The sequence below is a fragment of the Rhinolophus ferrumequinum genome, chromosome 9 (genome assembly GCF_004115265.2).
Source record: "Rhinolophus ferrumequinum isolate MPI-CBG mRhiFer1 chromosome 9, mRhiFer1_v1.p, whole genome shotgun sequence".
In the NCBI taxonomy this organism is placed as follows: domain Eukaryota; kingdom Metazoa; phylum Chordata; class Mammalia; order Chiroptera; family Rhinolophidae; genus Rhinolophus; species Rhinolophus ferrumequinum.
Genome location: NC_046292.1, coordinates 10,995,482 through 11,019,888, shown reverse-complemented (window position 1 = coordinate 11,019,888; position 24,407 = coordinate 10,995,482). Strand labels below are relative to the sequence as shown.

The 24,407-nt window shown below is 49.2% G+C and overlaps 1 protein-coding gene across 2 annotated transcripts; it reads right to left on the bottom strand.

The window, feature by feature from the left end:
* Positions 1-56: 56 nt before the first annotated feature.
* SZRD1 (SUZ RNA binding domain containing 1) lies at positions 57-23,028 on the bottom strand. 2 transcript variants are annotated; one of them, XM_033115948.1, is made up of 4 exons: positions 22,954-23,028; positions 6,399-6,448; positions 4,431-4,685; positions 57-3,139 (listed from the first exon to the last, which is right to left on the bottom strand). In XM_033115948.1, the coding sequence occupies exons 1-4, from the start codon at positions 23,002-23,004 to the stop codon at positions 3,037-3,039; spliced, it is 459 nt and encodes a 152-aa protein (XP_032971839.1). In that variant the 5' UTR covers positions 23,005-23,028; the 3' UTR covers positions 57-3,036. The 2 variants fall into 2 exon arrangements, with proteins under 2 accessions (XP_032971839.1, XP_032971840.1); XM_033115949.1 differs by having other exon boundaries at positions 4,431-4,682.
* Positions 23,029-24,407: the final 1,379 nt, after the last annotated feature.

Here is a 24,407-nt window from a genome sequence, read left to right as displayed (position 1 = left end):
ACAAGCTGTCACAGCAAGAGGTCAGGAGTCCAGGAACTGAAATGAGGACAAAGCTCTGACAAGTTTAAAACATGTATTTAAAATACAATTTATAAAATGCTTAATCTGCCGACTCAGGAGCCCGCGGTGCGGGGTGGGGTGGGCAGCTGCCGCTAGACCAGCAGAGCAGGACTGCAGGGGCAGGCCCTCCCTCCCCTGCCCTTCTGTTCAGACACCTAAGGAGCCCATGTGCACCCTTGGGATCACATGGCCAGAAAACAGGACCCCAGAGGCTTCCGGAGTTTCTGCTTCCCAGGGAGGCTGGGGCAACCCTGCCGGCCCATCCCTGAGCAGAGCGTCCCCAGATGGGGCAGAGCCGGGGATGGCAGGGCTGGACGGGGCAGGGCGGGGCAGTGGGCTCTGGAAGGGGCTGATGGGAGCAGATAGGGTGTTGCCTCCTGCCTGCAGGTGGGGAGCACCCTGATTGAGTGGGCTAGAAGGGTTGGTCACCAGGCCCAGACCCCCAGCTCCTTTGGTTATAGGCTGACATCAGAGTAGTGGCTCATGGGAAGCGGTTAGCTGGAAGGTCTGAGGCTTGGCTCATGGGGTCAGGGAAGAGCCGGGGGAAGGCGGACAAGGGGGGGGCAGCAGCCTCAGGTTTCTGCCCCCCCTACCCCCGGGGATTTTCTGAGCCAAAACCTGTAGCTTCCTTTAAAAAAAAAAAAAAAAGGAAAAAAAAGCACTTCAGGAAAGTTACAGACAACTACCACGCACACACGCGCACACACACTCCAAACCGTTCTCCCATCTCCCCTCCCACCTCCCCCTAATACAATAGTTTCCTGTTTTCATTTCTTTTTTAAAAAATTTTTGCCTGCCACCTCTCCATCTGGGAGCCAAAGGTATGACTGCTGGTGGGTGGTGACAGGCACACGGCGGGCAGAAACCCATCTTTGGCCGGAGGGAGGTGGGAGCGCCAGTCCCTTCTACATCTTCCATCCACACACCCATCAGCCACCTTCCCTCTGGCTCCCGGTAGGGGAAGGCGGCAAGAACAGGTGGTCCCAACGGCTGAGCAATCAGCACTTCCGGCCTTCCCACCTGGCCTGCCCCTGCCCTTCTCCAACTGAAAGGATAGTCTCACCTTGGGCCAGAAACCACTCTTACACGAGGGACGGACGCTATACAGTTAGAATGAGGAAACCTGGTCAGGGCAGTGGAGCTATAAAGACAGCAGCCAACCTTCTCTGTTGCCCACTCTGGGAGGTAATTCCCCATCAGAACAGTCTGTGGGCACAACTCAACACGCTCGGGTTCTTACTGACTGAAGCTCCATTCCAGCTCTGCTCATGGACCATTTCTGGGCTTCACAGTTAGAAGGCTGTGCTGCGGACTAGTTGCTGATTCAACTAGCAGCTGGCCCTTCCTTCTAAGGGGACGATGGAGTGTGACATGGCTTGCTGTGCCTGGCCCACATTCCCACAGGGCAAGGCTGAGAGCCAGGCGAACCAAAGGGGAAGTGAGCCTGCAAAACATAGCCTGCCACCTGAGCCACCACAAGCTGCCCTAATCACAAAATGTCACACCAACCACTCCGAAACTCTTCCACTGAGTGGGGAGGCTGGGTGGCTGGCTGAGGGATAAGGCGCAGTGCAACGGAAGAAGACCAGAAAGCCCGAGAGGAGCCAGACGGAACACACACAGGGCTGTCCTGGGCAGCGGCCCTCTTAGCCTCTTCCACCTCCAGGAGCCAGAGCAAACCTCTAGGCTCCAGGGACAGAGGCGAGACTGCCTTCATTCCAGGCCCTCGCTCTGGATAAAGGGTGAAGGGTAGCTAGGTCTGTGCGGAAGCAGCCTGTCATTTCCAGGCTTCGCAATGCACAGGCAGTCTTCCCACATGTGTTCAGAATGGCCTCCTCCCCGGGTACTGATCTCAGAAAGGAAATGTGCCAGCTGTAGTTACGAGCTGATGCCATCCGGAGATGGCGCTCCTCAGACACCGTCTGACCACCCCAGCAGGAGGCTGAGTCCTGGAGCCAGACTCTGTCCTGGCTTTCCTTGTGCTGATGCAAAATACTGAGCGAGTCTCACCTCCCTTACTTCTAAGCTCAGGGGGGCGGTCTCACTCCCTGCTCTCTCCTAGAAGTAGCAAGGCTGGCTGGTAGGGAACCACCCTGAGGGGTATGAGAAAGGGACGTCTGTTCACTTTCCCCATCTCCCAAAATACTAGAGGTGGGGCTGGCACCCTCCCCGAGCTCTCTGAGCCTGTAGAACTAGCCCAGTCTCAGGTAGGGCCAACATGCCCTGGGCCTTAGCTGGGGGTAGGGAGGTACAGGCATGGGGTGCTCATCTCTCCAGGGGGCAGAGGGCCCTGCCCCTTTTCTGGGCGGCAGTAGGAATACAGAAGCTAAGCTCACCAAAATCCTATTGGTTCATGTTCCTAGTGAATTTCCCAGAAACATTTTTAAGTAGACTATCAAACTACCCTTTCTCAATTAAAAATTCATTAAACTGCTAAAACTCCTCCCATGCACTTTTTCTTGCAAATCAGATATTTGTATAAACAAACAAAAATAGAAAGGAAAAAAAAGGAAGGGTATTTTCAGCTAGAACTCGCTTTTAGGTGATGAGGCCGTGCACTCGGGGTGGGCGGACAGGAGTTCTCATTTGAGCTTTGAAATCCCAAATTAATGAGCATGATAAACTTATTGCTGGCACTGGCTTGACCCCAAGTGGCCAAGTGGCACTGCCTGACTCTCTACTCTGAGTCCTCGGTGGGTCCCCCCAACCCTTCCCTAACCCCCACCCTTTCCCTTTCCATTGACTTGGGACAGCCCTTGTAGATGTGCCAATCACAGTGGGAAGGGGGCAGAAGGGGGGAGGTCACAGTGCATGGGGTTCAAGGTCACAGTGGGCAGAGCAAAGGGGATCACAGTGCAAGTAAATCAGGTCGTTCCCTCTGCTCAAGTCCAGCTGTCTGCCACGGCAGTGTGACCCGTGGCAGACGACCCAGGAGGCGGTGACGGCGGCAGCAACCGCATCTTTCCTCGCCCGCATTTATCTGCGCTGTTTGAAGCCTTGTGACCCATCGGGACCCAAAGGCTGTCTGATCACGTTATTCGGCTGCCTGCTGTCTTCGGGTTGGGAGATCCGGGGTGGCCTGAAAGGGAGAAAAGCAGAGGGAAGCCTGAAAAAGGATATAAAACAGGTCCCCAAATCTTAAAACCAACCACCCCTGAAGCTGGGGCCGAAGTCACGGTGGCTATTAGCCAACTCGGGCTTCCTGAGTCTACTTCGGCAAGCAGACACAGGGCACCTCCAGGTTGGGCCGCCCTGGTACAGGGCGGGTGCCCCACGTCCACCTCTTGCTCCTGGAGCACACTTCGTCCCCGTCTGGCTCACCATCCTTCATCTGCAGGCAGAGGGGGTGCTCAGGGCCCAAGCTGTCCCGAGGCGGTGACCACGGGCAGCGACCCTGCACAGAGCCATGTGGCACAGACTCCCAGAGTGCTGGAGCCAAGGGCAAGACCCCTCACCCGGAGCTCTGCAGTGACCAGCACCTGCATGGCTGCCACCCTGCCGCTCTCCAATCATGGGGATAGTGGCTGACTCCTGTTGCTACGGAAAACTAAAAGGAAATGGACTTTTTCTACGCTGCCAAGTGAAGGCACAGAGGAGAGACGCAGAAGCCTACCTACCAAAATAATGAAGACACGTACAGAAGGTGCACAGATTGATTAAATAATGAAGAGACGTACAGAGGTGCACAGATTAATTCTTCACATGCCACGTGCCAGAATACCAAGCCCAAGCGGGCTCTCAAAATTAGAAGAGGCTGTTTGACCAAATACTGCTTTATCAGGAGGTGACAAACTTAAACACAACCTTTAGAACAGCAGAGGAAAAAAGCCCAGGAATAAAAAAGAATTTAGAAAATTCACAAAAATATCATTCGGGGCTATTATAAGACCCAGAGGTAACAATTCAGCACTGAACTGGGCATTTTCCATCGTGCCAGGCAGGTTTCCTATACTCACGTAATTGCACAAAACTTGATGAGACAGGTATTAGCGTCTCATTTTTCAGATTAGGCTATGAAGGCACAGAGAGGTTCAGCAGCTCTGTGGTAAGCAGAGTAAATGGCAAAGGCGGGTTCCAACCCCAGTCGATTTTGACGCCAAATCCACGCCTTGAAGCTCTAGGCCACACTGCCCCAATGCCCCGCCAGTGTCGTGTGCCAGCAAACCACGACTGCTCTAAGCTTTCGGGAGCATCCAGCCAGTGCAGTACAACGAACCGGCCCCACCAGGCAGGCCAGTGGCTAGAGCTGCGATGGTGCCAGCCCTGACTCGCTGGCTTCTGCTCCACGCAGCCAGGCTCCTCCCGGCCCCTCCCCTCCAGGTGGCCGAGTGGTGGAGGGCTGGATGGTCAGCCCTGCCAGCGCCACTCACCTGTCGAGGATGGGTTTCTCTTGCTCCTCCTCGGGGCTGGCGCTGCCCAGGATCCGCTTCCGGGCCTCGGCGTACTCTGCCTCCCGCTGCGCTAGGGACTTGACGGGAAGGGCTGGCCTGCTGGTGGAGTTGGGGCTGCTGACCACACCGTTGCTGGTGGGCCTCTTGAGGATGCGTATCTGTGGGGGGGGCCCCGTGGGAAGGCTATCGTCCTGAATCACAATGGGCACTTTGGGAGGAGATTTGGATTTCCTGCTGACAAAGAGCAAACATGGCTTCACAAGTCCTACCCTTGACTGTGTAGGCCCCAGCCAGGCCCCACCCCCACCCCTCATCGCTTTCCTCCTCCTCCCCTCCTATTTCTACTCAGTATTCTCTGGTCTCTGACCAGATATCAAAATTCTCACTCCTCAAGAAGGGTTTCTCGAAAGAGCAACCTTGCCAGAAGCTCACACAGTCTGCTCCTCGGCCCTAAGCCTGGGCACAGGGGGCTGGAACACCGTCTCACTTGCTGGGACTTCTCGCCCTGTTCATCACAGTTACACCAACCACTGTTTGGCCCCTGTGGCAAAACATGTCATGTCCAGAATCCAGTGACTTCCATTTAAATCCCAGCTTCCCTACACAGACCAGAGTGTACCAGGTTGGTGTGGCAGGAGCCCTGTAGCTTGGGGGTCAGCAGAATCTTCCACCCTGCAAGGGTCTTCCACCACGTGTGCTCAAACCAGTCAAACCCTGCCAAGCAGCCCACTCCGCCGTCCCTGCCTGGCATCAAGACAGGATTTACCAAACTGCCTCCGCCTTCCGGTGAGTGACCTGCGCCTCCCAGAGACACTGGGCAGAGACACCTGCCTCACCAGGGCTCTCTGGTACCTGGATGCGGCGGGGCTGGGGTGAAGGACAATCCTAGAAACAGTGCTTGGCAGTGCTCGAAGGAGAAGCATTGTCCAAGGCTGGTGTGTGCGCACATCAGGTGATGTGTCCACAACATAAGAAGGAAAAGGAACAAAAGCCACGGGAGGAAAGGGATGCAGGCAGGAATGACCGCCCTCAACAGCCACAGAGACACCCCCCAGAGCAGTCAACGAGCTTCTCTTCAGAACCAAACAGCCCCCAGGAGTCTGTTTTCAGAGCCTTGGCTGTCAGGAGGGGTAGGGACTGGAGGAACTCAGCTGTCGGGAACTGGAACAAGTCGTGGGCAGGGCGGGAATGTCCTGGGCAAGGGGACTGTCACCAGGTGTTAGTGTAGTTGCTGAGATGAGCACTCAGACGAGGAGCTAGCAATCTGATCAGAGGCGGGGAGCCAGGAGAGCTAGTGGGCGGGCCGGGCGCGCCAGAGGTCCCTGGGGAATGTCTGTGCAGCCCATTAGGCAAGTCCAGAGAAGCCCTTTCCTCCTCCTCCCTGTCACCTGTCCCTGTGGGAGCCGACAGGTTACCTAAGCCCAAAGACAGACTGCTACAGTCCACTTTACCCTGCTCTGGAAACCTGCTTCCTCGGCTGCTGTGTGGGTGGGGAATGAAGCCGTCCTTAAAGGTCCAAGAATTTCCGAGAATCTTTTCTTCCAGGACACCCCTATAATTCCCTACGCCACCAAATCACAGAGGGCCCCGAGAAATCATCTGTTCAACTTCCTATGTCACAGAGAAAGAAACTGATGTCCAGAAGGGGAAACAACTTGCCCCAAACCTCAGCGCACCTGGGAGCAGAGCCAAGCCTAAAACCCAAATCTTGTGATTTGTCACCTCCCCACTTTCCATCACAGCACCTCACACAGGGCGCCCACTGAGGTAGGAGGCAGGTGCAACACTCCAGCTTCACTCCCCAAACCTCATGTCCTTGAGGGCTGGCTTCGCTGGCTGCCCAGGAGCCTGACCTGCTAAGCCTAACGGCCAGCTGGAGAATACTGCTGACTGTCCAGCTCTCAAACGGCAGAGAGCCTGAATCCTCAGACCAGATAGCAGCCTTACCTCTCCTTTTGTGTGATCTTCAGTTTTTTTTCCAACCGTCTGTCTATTTCCTAGAGGAAAAAAATGTATATAAAAAGTGGAAAAATCTCTCTCAAATAAAAACTTATGTCTGTATTTTCAGAGCTAAGGGCAGTAAACTCTCTGGCCGGGGATGTGACTATGTCCTTCAAGGTAGTGGATGCGGACCTGCCTTGACCAGACTCTGGGGTTTGGGGACCTCACTCCCTGCGGGTTCATCTCCCTCCATCCCCATGGCCACGGTGACAGTTCCAGACCTCATCGTTCAGCTGGGTTCTTTGCATCGCCATCACTAGCCTCCTGACTGCCAATCTGTCCTTCCCAGAGCCACTGAAATCAACTTTGTGAACACAAATCTGGCGCTTCCCCAATAGAATACTACAACTACTCAAGTCCAAGCTCCTAAGCACGCCTCACCCGTACCTTCATCTTCTGTTCCTGTTTTACACCACAGCGAACCTGAGCTCTTACCAACCCCCAGAACCAGGGTGCTGGTCCACCTGCCTGCAGTGTCCGCCCCCCTTGCTAACGCCCATTAACCCTGCAAAACCCCGCTTGGCTGTTCACCTGTGCTTTGTGAAGTCTTCTCTGATCCCACACAGTTCATCACCCGCTCCCCAGAGGTAAGCTCTCCCTGTCACATTCCTTCATGATCACATGTGTCACATATTTTATCATCCGTCTCTATTTTTACTGTCAAGGATTTGAACTCTCTGTAATTAGCACCTAGCGGAAGGTCTAGAACAAAACCTTCCATCTAGAAGGCTGAAGTCTGTGAAACTGGACGGCAATGAGCCCTCAGCACCAGAAACCTCCACACACTCATGCACGAGCATCTCACAATGGACAGGGGGCAGCTGTGCACAGAGCACAGCCCACATGTCCAGGCTCCTTGGCTGTCCCACTTGCTTTTTCTTCCAAAATGTTCTACTCAACTGTCTTCAGTGAGGGCAAGACCATCTAGCTACTGGAGGGGGAGAAACTGTACGCAACATTGTTTCTCGAGAGAAGATTTGTAACAGTGGTTCTCAACCAGGGGTCATTTGGCAATGTCTGGAGACATTTTTGGGTGTTACTACTGGAGGGGGGGTGCTACCGGCATCTAGTGAGGAAAGGCCAGGGATGCTGCTAAAATCCTACGAAGCACACGTGTCAATAGTGCTGAGCTTGAGAAACCCTGACTTATAAGATACAAGGGATTTTCAAAGGCGTCTGTTACTCGCAAAATGTTAAGAATGTCTTAGTACAAAGTCTTTGAAATTTGCTGAGATCCACCTCAGGGCCCAGTGAGCAGCCAGTTTTCACAAATGCTCTGTATGTCCTAAAAATGGCCTGTATTCTACAATGAAGGGTGCAATTCAAGCCGGTTAACTATATTGTTCAATTCTTCTAAACTCTTACTGATTTGTTTGATCTACCAACTATGGAAAGAATCAAGAATTATTCTTTCTAGGGGCCGACCCTGTGGCTCAGGCGGTTGGAGCTCCGTGAAGGCTGCCGGTTCGATTCCCACATGGGCCGGTGGGCTCTCAACCACAAGGTTGCTAGTTTAACTCCTCGACTCCCGCAAGGGATGGTGGGCTCTGCCCCCTGCAACTAAGATTGAACACGGCACCTTGAGCTGAGCTGCCATTGAGCTCCCAGATGGCTCAGTTGGTTGGAGCGCGTCCTCTCAACCACAAGGTTGCCGGTTCGACTTCCGCAAGGGATGGTGGGCTGTGCCCCCTGCAACTAGAAACGACAACTGGACCTGGAGCTGAGCTGCGCCCTCCACAACTAAGATTGAAGGGACAACAACTTGACTTGGAAAAAAGGCCTGGAAGTGCATACTGTTCCCCAATAAAGTCCTGTTCCCCTTCCCCAATAAAAAATCTAAGAATTATTCTTTCTAGCAAATTAAAGTTTATCATTATGAAGTCAACCTTCTCTGCCTTAAAATTTATTGTTTAATATTAATAAAGCCATGCCAATTTTCTTTTGGTTAGTATTCCCTGGACATGTGCCTCTCTCTCTTGTACTTTTCATCTTTCCAATGTCCTTATTTTTGTCTCCTATAACCAACATGAAGCTGAGCTTAAATCCAGTCTGACACTGACACGCATTCTGATTGGTGCTGAGTTGTTTAAAATTTTTTGTTTTTATGGAAGACCCAAAATATATTTAGGCAAGCACAACAGACTGTATTCTGCGGGCTGGGAAACCTCTAGAATGAAAACCTCTCAGTCAAGCTTGGAACACAAGTTGATGCCCAATGACCGAATGGAAAAGGGGCACCGAGAGTGAGAGAATGACCTAGATGTTTTCTGTGAACTGACAACACAGACACTCAGAGAAAATCTATGCCCACAGCATAGTCTGTGTCAGAACCGTAATTCTAAGTTTTTTTCTTTTCTTTTTTTTAATACTAATACCAGTGTCACTGCCTGAATAAATATTATGTCTCACGTTAGTCTAATGACCGTTACCTTGTAATGGCTTTTCGAGGCTTCCCACAAATAACTTATGGTTTTAAAGTTCCACATGGTATCATTTTGTTCCAATCTGAAAATGAGGCTGCTGATTCAAGTTCCTCCATCATAAATGCACAGTTTTCCATCTGTGGCATGTAGATGCCTTCAAACGGAGTCAAAACCAAGTGCCTGCCCAGGCCAGGCCCGTGACCCAACTCCACAGGCAGGGAGCACCGTGGGGAAGCAACGGGGCTACAAGGCACCAGTGAGCACGCGATCTGTTGTTTTAGGAGAAACCCTAATTCAAGATTTTTATGGAAAAGCTCTAAAATTCTAAACCTTATTACATGACTCCTTGCTTTCTTATCATTGTCAGGGCCAAGTAAGATATATGGACAAATGGGCCTAATATATTAGCTGATGTTGGGTTTTTTCATTGTGGTAAAATACAGATTACGTTAGCTGAATCTGAGGGCTGTCATCCGGGTTTCCTCTCAGGAGAGCACATCGCTTCCTTCTTTCTCTAGGGCGTCAGGGAAGACAGAGGATCTGCCCAGGCCCAGCCAAGGGAGCCTGGGTGGAGAAAAGCCCTTCCAAAGGGCATGTGGACTGTGCCCGAGTCTGTCCCCAAACTAGAACATGCCCGGCACACGTGGCATGTAAAACTACTAGCTTTAAAAACGATGCCTATGTCAACATAATGTTGTATGGCTATCAATACACTTTCCCAAACCCTCCTTTCCTGCTCATACCACCCCTGTCTGATAGACAAAGTAGCTTTCAGCCTTCTGTCAGAGGCTGGTAACGTGCTGAGGGAAATTAAGGAACTCACCCAAGGTCCCAAGTTATGACAGTACGTCACAGAGGCAGCCCGAGAACTAAATAAAGCTTTTGGAGGCCCTCCCCAGGCTGCCACACACTCACAACTGCTCAAAGCCCTGGAAACGCTGCTAGATCCCTGAGATGTTGACCCTCTCTCCTCCCCACCGTCCCTGAAGCCACACCGCTTCCTGGCACCCCGATAACTAACACTCCCATCACATCAGCAGGACGGCTTATCAGCGCTGAGGGGGAATTCTGCCATCAGATTAGAGAATGGGCTCTAACCCAGTGGCTCCGGTGGAAAGCTGATCCTGGCCACCTCCAGATGGCCACTGGACACCAGCGTGCTCAGAGCCGTCCAAGCAGGGGAGGGAGTGCTCTGCTAGCAGCTGGAGAGGGGACTGCATCGCGCTCTGGATCCCGTCCAGGTATCATGAGTCAGTCCATTCTCTCCTTGCACACGGCCATGCAATCAATCTGCTCTCAGATTCGTGCTCTGAAGAGCTGGACCAAGTGGAAACTTTCCTACAGGGCGCACACAAGAATACACGTCTCCAGAGCTGCAACGGCCCAGTGGAATGAAACAGGCCTCGGAATGTCGTGTGAGGAAGCATCTAGACGTGGGCCCCAACAAGGAATCTTATCAGCTAAGGGCACCATCTCTTTTTACAAGGATGCAGAGAGCCCTGGCCCGAGGTCAAGCCTCCTGTGTTAGAAGCTCAACCTTCACGGCTAGTGAAAGAAACTCATAAGCTCATCACTCGTGGACTCTTCTGAGTGAGGAAGGGTCACAGGGGACAAGGCCAAGTGTTAGGGCACAAGCACGTCAGAGGTAAGGTGCTAAGAACGTTTGACTTCCTATGGCTTCCCCTGGAAAGGCTCTCTTTTTTTGGCCACGTAGTACTGAGCAGACTCCAGAAGATGACGCTCTGTGCTCTCATCAGTGGGGTGGCCTCCTCTCATTGGGTCAAAATCCTAAACAAAAGTTCTGTTGTTATCAAACACAGGTGTCACTTGCCCTGTGGGGCTACACCTCTACACAAATGAGGTCCATGCTTCTTGGTCTGAAAGTACAAGTGAAACCAAAAGGAAAGAGTGGAGGCAGGACGTCAGGAAGAACCACAGTGGGGAGCACGGTGGTTCTGGACAGAACTGGTCCCTCTTGGGAGGGAAAGGAGAGGCCACGGCCGTAAGGTGAATGAAATCCGACGTCAACATCCAACGTCAACTCACGGAGGAAGAGGCACAGCTTCACCGGCTGCTGATGCTCTTAACCACGTGTGAGCCCCGGGCAGAAAGTTGGGGGATGGAAGCACAGGACGGGAAGAGCAAGGAAGGGGACTCCGCAAACAGCCTAATTTGTAGCACAGCCACACTCTTCAGAAGGAACAGAGGAGACAGAGAAGATAGGACTGTATCTGCAAGGACAGCAGGTTACAAAGACATTAAAAAATGGAGGAGGAAAGGAAAACAGTGAGAAGGGGGAAGGAGAGGAAGAAAAACACAGGAGAGAAAAAAAAAACTAGGCCTTGGTACTGTCTTGATCGGAATGGTCAAGAAACAGGGTATCAGTTTACCCAGGGGTGATGAAGCCCTGGGGGACCAATGAAGCCCTGGGGGACCAAGCCCTGGGGGACCAAGCCCTGGGGGACCCATGCAACCCACAGGAGGCAGAGTGAACAAGACCAAATCTGCACCTGTTCCACTGGGTGGGGCGGAGTGGGTGCCTGGTTTCTGGTGCCTGCCCTGCCGTCACCTGCTCCCCTGGGCCTCCCCCCTGGTGCCAAAGGAGCAAGCTGCCCTGCTCCATCACCACGTTCTCTGGTCACCAATGCAACTGACACACTCCTAGGACTCCAAGTCGTCCTGCATTAATGGAGGTCTAAGAGGTCCCCCTGGTTCCCAGCTCTGAGCTAGGAAGTAATTTCCTTTTTATCAGCAACAGTTACCACGTAACTTTTCTCAGATAATTTGCCCCTCTTGGTCAGTTTGCATTTCAGAAGATGACACTTTCTGATTTTCCTCGCAAATTCAAGGAATAAGGACTGGTCTGTGCTCTCTACATGTAAACACGGATTGGGGGCCGGGGCGCGGTCTGAAGAAGAGACAGGAACCCTGAGAGTACAACAAGGATTTCTCTCAGAACCAGAGCCGGACAGGTCCCGATGATCACAATGTCACCATTTTAGGAAAAAAGGCAAAGGGAAGATCCAGAAGGTGAGAATACCTTCCAACACATGCCGGCCGTGAGCCCCACCATAGCAGGCGGTGCTCATGTGGGACCGATCTCTCTAAGTCACGGGCAGGACATCAGCGCCCATTCCCCTGGCTAGTCCCCTGCGGCAGGGTCTCCTGGGAGAGCAGTCTCCCCAGCAAGGCACGTATGTCTCCTCTACCACGCCTCTGGATGGGATTCTGGCTCCTCCCAAGTGGACCCCAATTTCACTTAGGAATAAAGCAAAAGAACTCATTGAACCAGCAAAACCTGGTGTAAAACTATCAGAGAAAAGAGTCTCTGTATCTTTAAAGTGCGTCACTGGCTATTTTCAAGTGCAGCTGTGCAATCTTCAGAAACTTCTCCAAACAACCCTCACATTGATTAGTTTATAATTCTGTGTGTTTCATCCCCGCCTTGTTTCTCTGTGTCCGTGGTGTGGCAGAGCCCTGCCCCAGCAGAGCTGGCCATCTCCAGTGCCCCTGCTTCTTCCACCTCCCGTGGCTAACTCCAGAGAGGGAAGCACCCAAAGTCATATCACCCCAGGTTTGATTCTACAATGATGCTTCAAGATCACAGTCAGGTTGAAAAAAATTAACTCCTGAGCAATTATGATTGGATAAATCAGAAGAAGCAGAATTCAGAAGCTGAGAAACAAAAAGATCTATGGGGGCACATGTAGGCCATGAACTCATCCGTTGCCTTTTTAATACAGACTCAGGTTAGTCTGTTTGAAGGTTCCATTTCCTACAAAACATTCTTCCTTCCTCTGTTACTCCCACAGCGAGGAAAAACATTCCACTTTAAGTGGGCCACTGTAGGGCACAGGATATAGTTCTAAAATTCCCTCTAAGGAAGTCTATGTTTTGTTAATGTATCTTGAAGACCATTTTCCTTTTGCTTCACTATGACAAAAAAAGTTGGAGACACACATTTATGGAAAACTTACTATATATAAAGTAGAATTGCTAGATGCTGGAGACCCAGAGGGGAGGAAGGCCGTCCTTGCTGATGAGCAGAGCCCAACGAGGAGGGAGAAGACAGAAAAACAAATCAGTTGTATGAACAGTGTTTTGGAAAGAGAAATGGAGAGAGCAATCCTGCTATGACAAGTCAAGGAAAGCTGCAGGAACTTGAAGGACAAGAATTTCAAGGAGAAGGGAAGAAGGAGGCATAAAAAAAGTTGGGGAGAAAAGAGAACGAAAACATGAACAGAGGGAAAGGAAAAGGAAGAAGAACTCAGAATAAACTACTTCCTAACCTAAGAGATTCCGATCTAGAGAGGCGTCGTACAGTGAACCCATCTCTCTTTTAATTGAGGTCTGGAAAACCATCTGAGATTACTTTAGCTGCCATCAGCAGTGGTCTTTATTAGTTGGTATCAACACTATTCAAGGTAATAAACAAATGGAAGAACTTTCCAGACATTGAGATTCCAAATACTCTCTAAGTGTCCAGAAATACTTTGAGGGAAAGACACTGAGTAATCACTTTATTTTTATTTTGCCAAGTAAAGATATTAGGGGGAAGTAATCTACTGGCACGATCACCATGATGTCGCAAAATAAAGGACATTAAATTTAAAAAAAAAAATGCTACTCAAAAATCTGCTGCAGAAAATTAGTTGTAATTCCTATAGCCAGCAAGAAATGAATTTCAAGAAATTAGGGGCACCAGAAAACTATGAAGGGCTTTGGGGTGGTATGCTGTAAAGACAAAACAATTCTTACTTGTTTGTAAGGGAAAACCACTTTCTGCTTTCTTTCCCAAGTTCGCTACAGCTTTCAGGATCTCTCTGCGCCTGCCCAGGAGGAGGAAATGCTTTGGGCACACTCTCCAGCTATGCCACCCAGTACGGTGGTGACCGCCACATGTGGCTGGAGAGCACTTGACACGTGGCCAGTCCAAACTGAGGTGTGCTGAAAGCGCCAAATGGACAGTTCCCAGACTTAGTACAAAAAAAGAGTGTAAAACAGTTCATTAACATATTTTCAACACTGATTACAGGTTGACACGATACTATTTTGGACATATTGGGTTCAATGAAAAATATTAAATTTCACCTGTTTTTTATCCTTTTTAAAAGTGGCTTCTAGAAATTTTTAAATTAGATATAGGGCTCACAGGTACTTCCTTCCACTGGACAACACTGCTTTGGATCTAGCCTTAGAATAAGATGTATAGATGTATTAATACATCTGCTGTACATTTACTCTTTCAGCAACGAGCAACTGAGCACCTTAGGGACCCAAGGGACATGCTGATTATTGATGCGCAGAACCTGCTCCGATGAGTCCTATCTGTCCTGATGGCATAACAGCAGCTAGCAAACCAACAACAGCACCAGCCACAGCCCAGGCGGCAGTGCTGGGCGCAGGCCCTGCTGAGTAACATGCACCATCTCTCTGCAATGCAGCTCTCTGAGCCCACTGTCCCACCGGAACTGTGCCTGTCAAAGTCACCAATGGCCTCCACCGCTGCCCAATTCGGTATCTTTATTTCCCTCAACCTCTCAGCCGCATCCAACAACGCTCCACGCTCCTCTCGTAAAGCACTGTCTTTACTTGGCCTCCCAGACGCCCCTCTCCTGGGCTCCTTCCTTCTCCCTCGGAGCTCCTTCCTCCTCCCTCGGAGCTCCTTCTCGGACTCCACATTCCATTTCTCCTCTAACAGGATGGGGTCCTGTCTTCCTCTCCCGACCCTTCGCAGTTGGAGAGTTTGTACCTCTCCTCTTTTGTTGACTTATTAAGTGATCGCATCTAGATCTCACTGATAAACAACTGCCAACTGGACATTCCCCGCTGGATTTCAAAAGGTACCTCACCTTATACCTCAAACCAAACTCTTGATTTCAGCCGCTCACCCACACCTGCTTCTCCCACATTCCCTCTCCCCACCTCATCTCAGGGATCCCAGTCTTCTAGCAGCCCCAGGCCAAAGCCTTGAGACCCCATCATCTCTGAGGCCCCCTTCACACCCCACGTCAGCAGATCTTATTGGTTCTGCTTTCAAAACAGATCCTGAATTTTCTTAGCATTTCTGCTGCTGTAACCACTCTGGTCCAAATGATCAAAAGCCTTCGAATGGACAGCTCCAACAGCACCTAGGTAATCAGTCTCTGTGCTTCCTCTCTTGTCCCTACAGTTTAGTTTACACAGCAGCCAGAGTGATCCTTTTAAAAACCAAGTTAGCCTCTGCTCGACACACTCGCATGGCCCCCTATTTCAAGGTGATACCCATCATGGCCCACTGGTCTCTACTGCATCTGGCTCCCTGCTACCTCTGCCCTCCTCTCCTACTACTTCCCCCTTCACCCACTCCTTCACACTGGCCCCCATTGCTCCATAGAGAAAACAAACACGCTCCAGCCTCAGGGCCTTTGCACTGGAGGTTCCCTCTGCCTGGAGTTCACTTCCACCAGCTTCTGCACAGCTTGCTTTCACTTCCCCCAGGTCTCTCTGCCTCTCTATAATTGAGAGGTCTTCTCAGATCATTTTTTAAAAAATGGCACCCCTGCCAGTCACTTTCTATGCCCCCAATGTTTCATTTTTCTTCCTTGTGTGTGTAAAACATTATTTACTGTTTGCTGTCCATTTTCTCCCCTAGAAGGTAAGCTTTGTGGAGCCAGGATTTGAACTGAGTCTACCTGGGTCTGAAGGTAGGGACACTATCTGTACTCAGAATAAGAGCGTTGGCTGCTTCAGGCATGTCTCAGCAGCAGTGGTGGCAGCCGCGTTCTCCACGCACCTGCCACAGTCCGCCCTGGACCGCCTCTAATCCTCACCACAGCCCACAGGATGTACAGAAGCTCAGAGGTCAAGTGATTGCCTCAGGCCACTTCACTAGTAAGTGACAGAACTGAACCCTAAACCTCACAAGGCGAAAGCAAACATTCAGGAGAGTGGCTGGTGGATGGCCACAGGAATTAAAGGCTGGCAGGTAACACCAACCTGCCTGCACCCCAGGGCAGCGTCCCCGAGGAAGGGCTCTAGCAGTAGCAGACCACAACAGAGCTGAATTCTGAAGATCTTAAGTCTATGAAGAAGTACCCACAAGGAAATAATTCTTCAGCAGAGAACAGGCCCAGTTTAGATGTATCCCAGGTGGAGGGCCTCAGAAACTCTGTAACTGCCCTCTTGAGACAATGTATCGGTCGGGCTTTGAGTGCCTCTTCAAAGGGTCTCCATGGGAGATGGAGTCCAGACAGAGCTTTACTTTAAAGGAGTAATGGTGGTGAGCCCTACTCTTGGAATAAAACGGGGTACAGTCTAAGGGGGCTCCCCTTTCTTCAGGTTTACTATTGCTTTTCCCTTTTGGTTTTCACACAACACTAAGTAACACAACTGTCAGAAGAAACAGTACATTAGTCCTCAGGGGAGCAAGAAAGAGGCCCCTCACTCCGCCAGTCTTAGGAACTTTGCACCCTAACTGGACAGAGGCCACGCTGACAGTGGCTGGACAGCCAGGGAACAACGTCCTTTACACTCAGGGCACCAACAGTCTCTGTCCAACACCCGCCTTGGAACCACGCTGCATTTATCGCTCAGCACCACATGAGACAGATGAGTCCAATGTTACAAATGAGGAAAACAAACCTGAGAGAAAGACAGGCAGTGATTTGTCCGAAACTCAGACCTGGCACTTAAACCCTGAGCCTCGGCTTCTGACTTCTATTGCCACAGCTGTTGAAAGTGGGTCACTGACTGGCAGAGGTGACTTATCTTTTCTTGCTACCTTTTATAATGAAGACAGCAAGGCTCCTCGCCCAAAGGAGGTATAAGGCCTTCAGGCAAAGTCACTACACCTCCCCCCCCCCCCCCCCCCCCCCCCCCCGTTCTATTCTAACACGATGGCACGCTCAGCAGAGGCAGCAAACAAGGAATCCAGGGCCAAGCCAATAAAAGAAACCGCTCCAGTGGCAGCCAGAACACAATAGGGAACAGTAAGGGCGGGGGAAGGAGAGGACAGCAACCAAGACCCAGGCACAGGGATTCAAATTCAGTCTTTAAAAATCAATGTGCAACCGACCCCCTCAAAAAAAACCACTTTAGGCCAAATACCCAAGGGATGCCAGTCTGCAGGGACAGATACAGGGACCCTAAGGCGGCAGAGTCGTGACGTCTTCTCAAGAGACCGAGAGCAAAACTGATTTTTACTATCTCTTCCCGTTGGCCAGATGTTAAGAAGTTATTTCCCATACATGGCTAGAATTTTAACCAGCATCTCGACTGCAGTCACTCTTCTTAGTATTACAACCAACAGCAGTGTTGTCCTTTTGGCTCTTAAGTCCTAGTTTTTCAGAGACACAAATTTTATCAGTTCCATCGTCCAGGCTACAGAAGCAGGGTGTGGATCTCAGGAGAAACAAATAATACTTCAAAGGAACTAACAACTAAGCATTGTGAAGCACTTAACTAGTTAATTATTTATTAAGAAGCAAAGGCAAACAAATTGTCCCAAAAGGTCCCTACAGTGAAGCCAACAGCCAGGGCTGGGATAGACTGTTGTGATTTCCTCTCCTGGACAATGGCAGTAATAGTTTCTACCCTCCCCAGCTCACCGATCCCTCCTGAATGGGACAATGAATGACGGTAAACATGCATTCCACCTGGCCGGTGGCGAGCCCTCAGGATGCTATCTAAAAAGGGGCCTGTGGGATTTGGCAGCTTAGGGGCAGTGTCCATTCACCAGTGCAATGTGCAACTTGCTGGCAGAAACAACTGACAGCCGCAGGATCACATGTGCTTTCATTTCATAAGGCAGGAAGGCCAGCGCACAAGGGATGGGGATTTAGCTCTCAAGGTCTAGAAGTGGTGACAGCCCTGACCTTTCCAGACTCAAGTCGTAACTGTACAGACTCATCTAAGGATCACGCCTCTGAAGAATGCAACTTTAACTGTACATATTTATTATTCCTCTTAGAAAGGAACGACTGTTATTTCCTGTGTTCATTTAATAAGGGAAAGAGTTCTGGGTATGGGGAGGGGGTGACATACGGTGAGGGACATTTTGAAATGTCTTACCCTCAGGGATAGGCTTCTTTATTTACATACAGACCACTGTTGGGATTTGTTGCTAATTGTGGCAATTAGAAACACTTGTAGTGGTTGGTTTTAACCTTTATCTTCCCATCAATACCCTGCATAGAACTGGATTTTACAGAGAAGCATGGTTGGGCAGAGGCTAGCAGACTTAAAAACACTTGGGATGAGAAATCTCTATGGTTACTACTTAAAAAAAGAAAAAATTTTCATTCTGTATTTGGCCACAGATGTAAGTAGCTAAACTCCATCTTCTCCTAGGAAACCAACAAGTCAGTAGTTGTTCTGACAAGCAAAAATTTTCTATTCCTGTAAGTAAACTGCAGGAAAGAACACACTACACCTCGTGAAGGTTAGCATAGCGTAGCGACCTGATATAGCCAGAAACCGGTGCTAACTGCGTGGGGGGCCCCCCACAGTGGAAACTGGAAAGAAAAGGCTGGCCCCAAGAATATGGTTGAGTCACCAGACCTAAACAGTGCCTTCTCTCTTGCAGGATTTTACCAAAAGCTTTAGAACAATACACCAAGTTCTCTCCTGTTGTAGAAGGAAAAGCAAGAAAGCCTGTGATTGCCTGAATTTTCAGCCCACAGCAACCATGGCAGCTCTTTTGAACAGCCAGAACACGCTGGGAACAGGCCCCCATGCAGCCTCAATGAAAAGAGCTGAGAAGTTCCGAGTGAAAAGCTCATTATCCTCCTTCCTTTGAAACCACAGTGAAACAGATCTTTTTCCAGAGTCCCAGGGACAGACTGCTTACCACCATCATTTCTAAACTGGTCAGTTGCTTTATAGGACGTCACAGTTCCTAGCACTCCATCTTCCCCAAAGGACCAGGACTAGCTTAGAAACGGCTCCTTCAGGCACAGTACCTCGGGATTTGTGCTTTCTGATAACACAAATCTGAAATGCCTTCTTTAATATACAGACATCAATCAGCACCAGGTAGCCCTGAAATAACTGTTATTTGCCCATTACCCACAGCCACTGCACATGTTCCACAATGACAGCAGTTACAGGTAGTGCTGAAGACCCCAAAGTAAGGTGGCAGCCATGCTTAGGGAGAATGGCTTCTTCTCTAAAGAAAGAGAAGTAAATCAAAGTTTTTATCTCCTTAAATTAAAATCTAACTACATCACTACTCTGCTAGAAACACTTCCAAAGCTCTCTTCTGCTTTGAGGAAAAGCGCCAGAATCAAGTACAAGGAGGCCCTTCCGGATCTGGCCCCTGCATACCTCTCTGGCCTCATCTCTTTCCACTGAGGCCTGCCAACCCCCTACCCTCCAGCCAGGAGGAAATACTGCAGCTCTTCCAATGCTGACTCCCTTCTCTCGCTGCCTCCTTTCCTATGTGGGCATCGGCCCCTACACTCTACCTGCCCTCCCAGACCTACTGCTTAATCCAACTGGCCCTTTGAATCTTAATTTAGGCATCCATTGCCCTTTCTACAAGACTGTCTCCGATCCCAGCCATGGTACCCCACCTGTGCTTCTTCCAAAGAAAGTGCTGCCTTCCTTATCTGTCTGACTCCTCCCTGGACTCCGCGTGCCCAGTGCCAGATGTACAGTAGGTATGCAATGTTTACTGACACCTTCCTACCGGCTTACATACCATCCAGCATCACTGACGGGGTAATGTTTAGATGACTAGCTCAAGGAAGGTGGAAAGAAAACACAAATTTGAATTCTTAGTCCAGAAGACTTGTCATCCTTTAACTTACTTAAGATGCCTTTTCTTCCAATGGCTACGTGACTTGCCCTTGTGAAAAAGGATAAAAGGCAACTTTTGAGATGCAAGGAAATTAGAGAGGTTGCCAATGCTTTATTGCCAGTCCAGTTTTGTTCATGCACCATCTACCTTCCCCTAGGACTGGAGTAGCTCATTACCAACAAGATGGACTAGCATATACATATGAAACAAGAAATATAAAACTTCAAACCATCAGAAACTGAGCAAACGATTGATCTGCTATTTGGGGAGAGCACAAACATGTCTTCAAATTACAAAATGCTCTATTTGTCCCTTGAGATATGCTTACGACTAAGGACACAATTTAGAGTTTGCATCAACATTAACTCAATTTTACATTTTTATTTCTCCCGAAGGTGGTATATTTTTAAAGAAGCATTTCCTTGGTGAAATTTAAGTTATATTTCTTGAATTGCCCTTTGATTGGGGATGTAACTCCTTGGGAAGAAACAGGTAAAGGAACACTTTTCTATTAGGTTAAATGTTCACTATACTAACCAAAAGCAAAAAGCTGTCTATTTATAGAATATATGAGGTGCTTCTCAAAGTCAGTCTTCCCAAAATGACACAATAGGACTGGATTGAGTATTCTGAAGATACGCAGGAAGCAATGACCTCAGATGTACTGACAAGAGAGAAATTCTAGCATGATGTCAAAAACTTTTTGTGGTGGAGGACAGGGATCAAAAGCCTATACTTTCAAGGATTGAAACTGCCTCTGGATTACATAAAGTTTGAATATTCACTTTAAGAATTAGTCAACCCCCACTTGCTAGTCCTCTTGCCACCCAGGTTTATTATTATTATTATTATTTGCAAGGGGGGAGTAACTTAATGCTCATTAAGTATCAGTTGAAAGGCAGAGTAACTTGAAGCTAAGACTTTTAAATATGCAACTGGCTACATCTGACAGACATGTACAGTCAGTTGGCATCTCAGTGATGTGAACATAGTTTCAGCCCCTCTCTGGCTCCTCGTCCTTCAAAAGTGCACATTTATAAGACCATCTGTGAAGTGTGAAAAGAGAATCAAATTCATGAGAGCCTTCAATCATTAAGCCCAAGGTAAACAAACATATTAAAAATGAAAGTTAATGCTCAACTTCCAAGTCTTCCACAGGCCCCCAGGTAGGAAGGCAGAAAAATGCTAGAGAATGAACCCAGCTTTGGAGTCAGACAGGCTTAGAGTCAAATCCCAACTTCCCCACTTTGTGTGTGACCTTAAGCAAGGCAGGTTACTCCCTAAACTCAGTTCCCTTGTTTATAAAAGGAGGATAATGCCTCTTAAAGTTTCAATTAAATGAAAGGTACATAAGGGAACTTGCACTTTGGCGGTTACTGCTCATTATGTCAATGAGGCAAGGTTTGGGTTCCATCTCTGTACCTGTAACTTTAAAAAGGATTTACTAAAATAAAGGATAGTAGAGAGAATACTGGACAAGCATCAGAAAGATCTAAGTTAAACATCTCTGGGGTGTATTCAGCTGTAAAATGCAGTCCTGGGCTAACGGATCTCTAAGCAACTCACCCCATCTGAAAAATTAAAGTAACCCCCAGATTTGGAAGCCTACGTTCATTTTTGTTCTTTTCATTTTATTATTTCTTTAACACGGGGAACTCATGTCTCTTCGAAATAAGTGAGGGAAAACAAAGAAAAAGCCAAGATGCTCAAGAAATTGATCATTGGAATCACACCCAAAATGTAGGCCACGCTGTTTTGCAGGGGGCAGGAGGGGTGTCTGCATGATTCACTAACAGTGATAGGTAACAACAAACTCCTCTACCGGAAAGTCTGCATTCTCGGGCACAAAGTCACTGCTAAGCACACTCACTGCCTAGCACATAGCAGACACTCAAAAATGTCTCTTGATTGAATAAATACCAAAATGACACCTGTTGCTCCTATAAAAACTTTGAATTGCTCTCCTTACTCAAGACAAAATCCAGGAAACGTGGTCGGCACATAGCTATACTAAATACCTTCAGAACGAATTAATCCTTTATTCTCAATTATGCTAAGTGGAAAAACAAACACTGTGGGAGAAATGCTGAACCACCAAAAAAAAAAAAAAAAAAAATCCTTCCAAGCCAAGTGTCAATATTCCTGTAGAGATACACCCACTGCTGCGAGGGTCAGTTTCTCGGTCTCTTCCGGAGCTGACAAGCACCCTCAAAGGCGCTTGGAGACGAAAACCCGGCTCCTGTTCTACCCTGTACACTCAGCTCTCCCCGCCCTACTCCCAACAATTAAACCTTTAAGGTGGATGTCACTCGAGCCAGCACTGAACAGACATAAACATGGGGAGGTCAAAATGACATCTCCCCATCTTCACAAGGATCACCATAGAACCACAAAATCTGAAAAGATCAAATTAATCACGAACCTAATAGAATTGCCTGTTCCGGCTTGGAATAAACTTCGTACAGCTTCTGGAGGCAAATAAAAACTCCAAAAGCAAGTCGAACTGTCCATTTTCCCCTCCTCTCCCAGGAATGCGGCTACTTTATACTGTATATAACACACACGCACACACCCTCCCCTCTCCTTGATCCCGGCGAGCACACTCCGAGACCCTCCCTCCGGGATCAGATCGTTGGGTGATCCTCGGGGAGAAGGGCTGCCCGCTGGCCTCACGGTTCTGGCAGGGTCCCCGGGAGACCCGCCTCTAACGGGCTCTCAGAGTAAAACTGAAAAAGAAAAAAACCCCAGACTCGCCCACCGTGGCGGATGGCGCAAAGCGGTGGGGATTTCAGTAGGGAGTTGAGGGGCCCAGAGACGACTCAATTTCTCTTCCTGCCCTTCTCGGGAGCCCGGCATGCCGCCCAGGTCCACGCACCACCCCCACACCCGACACACACACGGTGTCTCGCTCATCAGAGCACATGAACTTTAAAATGGTGCCTCGGGCAGGCGCGGGGGGGGGGGGGGTCCGACGGGAAAGGAAGGGTCAAAGAAGCCCGGGACGAGCAAGAGGGCGCGGGGACTAGGATGAGGCCTTGGGTGGCGGGTGGGGCGCTCCGGGTGACGCGCAAGTCGGTGGGGTTGGAGAGAGGCGCACCCGGCAAAGGTGGAGGGAGAAATGGAACGCGGCCCCTTTAAGAGGCCTTCACAGCGCTCAGGGACCGGGGGCCTCTCCACCATCCCGGCCCGGCGTGTGGGGCCCTTCCTTGGGGAGAACCATCCCCGGACCCGCTCCCGGGAGGCTTCCCTCACGCCAGGACCCTCCCGGCCCTGCCCCGGGGCGGCGGCTCCTCCTTACCCCGCTGTCTGCCGCCTCCTCCCAGCTCTCAGCGACCTCCTCATCTTCCATCTTACTCGCCGCTTCCCTCCTCCCCCAACCCCCTCCACGCGCCTGCGCCCTGATACGCGCCTCCGTCGCGGGCGCCGGCACGCAAGGCTTTACTCAATGGACCCCGCCCCCTGCCAAGCACGGAAGAGGCTCCAGGCAAGGGCCCAAGATCGTCCAGAAAGCCATCATGGAAGAGGGCAGATAAATTAAAGTTGCCATTTTCCTTAATGGCAACGTGTTGCATCTCATACTAAATGGGAGTCCATGTGAGTCTTCGTCTTGAGTACGGGAAGTGTGTTCTTTGGAATCATGTGTTCTAAGGGCAGGCAATTACTGAAAAACAAAATTTTTTAAAGTGAGTTGTAGTTTTCATAAAGTGCAGATTATGGTTTTTTCAAAATTCTGAAAACATTTTTATATCTCAACAAAGGGTGAAAAATAGCTGCTGATGCATAAGACATTTTATTATTTCTATCTGATAGGGTGAAAATGATTACAGTATTTCCTGCTCATAAAGCAGTATTCCAAGCATCTATCAATGTTACTTTATATTCTACGTGAGGTAAAGACGTTACTGTTATTGATAATATTGCACCGGAGCTGGACAACCGGAAAAACCACTAAAGTTCTCCTGAGTCTGTAATGACAGATACATACATTAGCATTATCTTAAAAATGTATTTATGCATCTTCCTAAACAGTGTTCCTGTTTTATTTTTCTCCGGTGTATAAGTGGAGACCTTGGCCTTTTACAGTTCAACTTTGGACACTTCCAACTTGAAGAAACTGTAATCTTATGCAAGTTACTTAAGGTTTCTGTGCTTTAAGGTTTCTGTGTGAAAAAGAGAGAGACAGAATAATAATAGGAGTTGCTGCTTCAAAGGTAGATTGTGAGGTTTAAATGAATTACTATGCTGAAAAAGCTTAGAATAGTGCTTGATCCATAGTAAGAGTTATCATTATGGGGGTGTCGTGCCTGCCTTAAGATTTATAATTTTCACCTCTCTGACCAGTCTTTCCCAAATCACAAGATCGGGAGAAAAGCAAACACCATGTGTTTTTATTCTCACTGACATGTTCCTGTAGGCCTCTCGGTATTAAAAACATGCCATTCAGTAGTGTTGCATTTGGCTACTATAATCAAGTTATCCGAGTTGGAATGTGTTTTTTAGCATGTCATTAATTCTTCTGAAGGAACAGCTTCCTGTTGTGAAATTTGGCCATTTGTAGTCCTAATGATTATTATTATTGTAAACTGCAGTCATGTGTTGTTCATTTAGAAGTTAAAGTGACATGCTCACTAATTCTCTGGTTTCACCATTTCCTACCTCTGAAATATCATTCATCTGTGGGTCTGTCCTTAGTCCACTGTTCTTACCTAGATGCTCATGGTGTAAGCCACCCACTGGATGCTAAAGACTCCC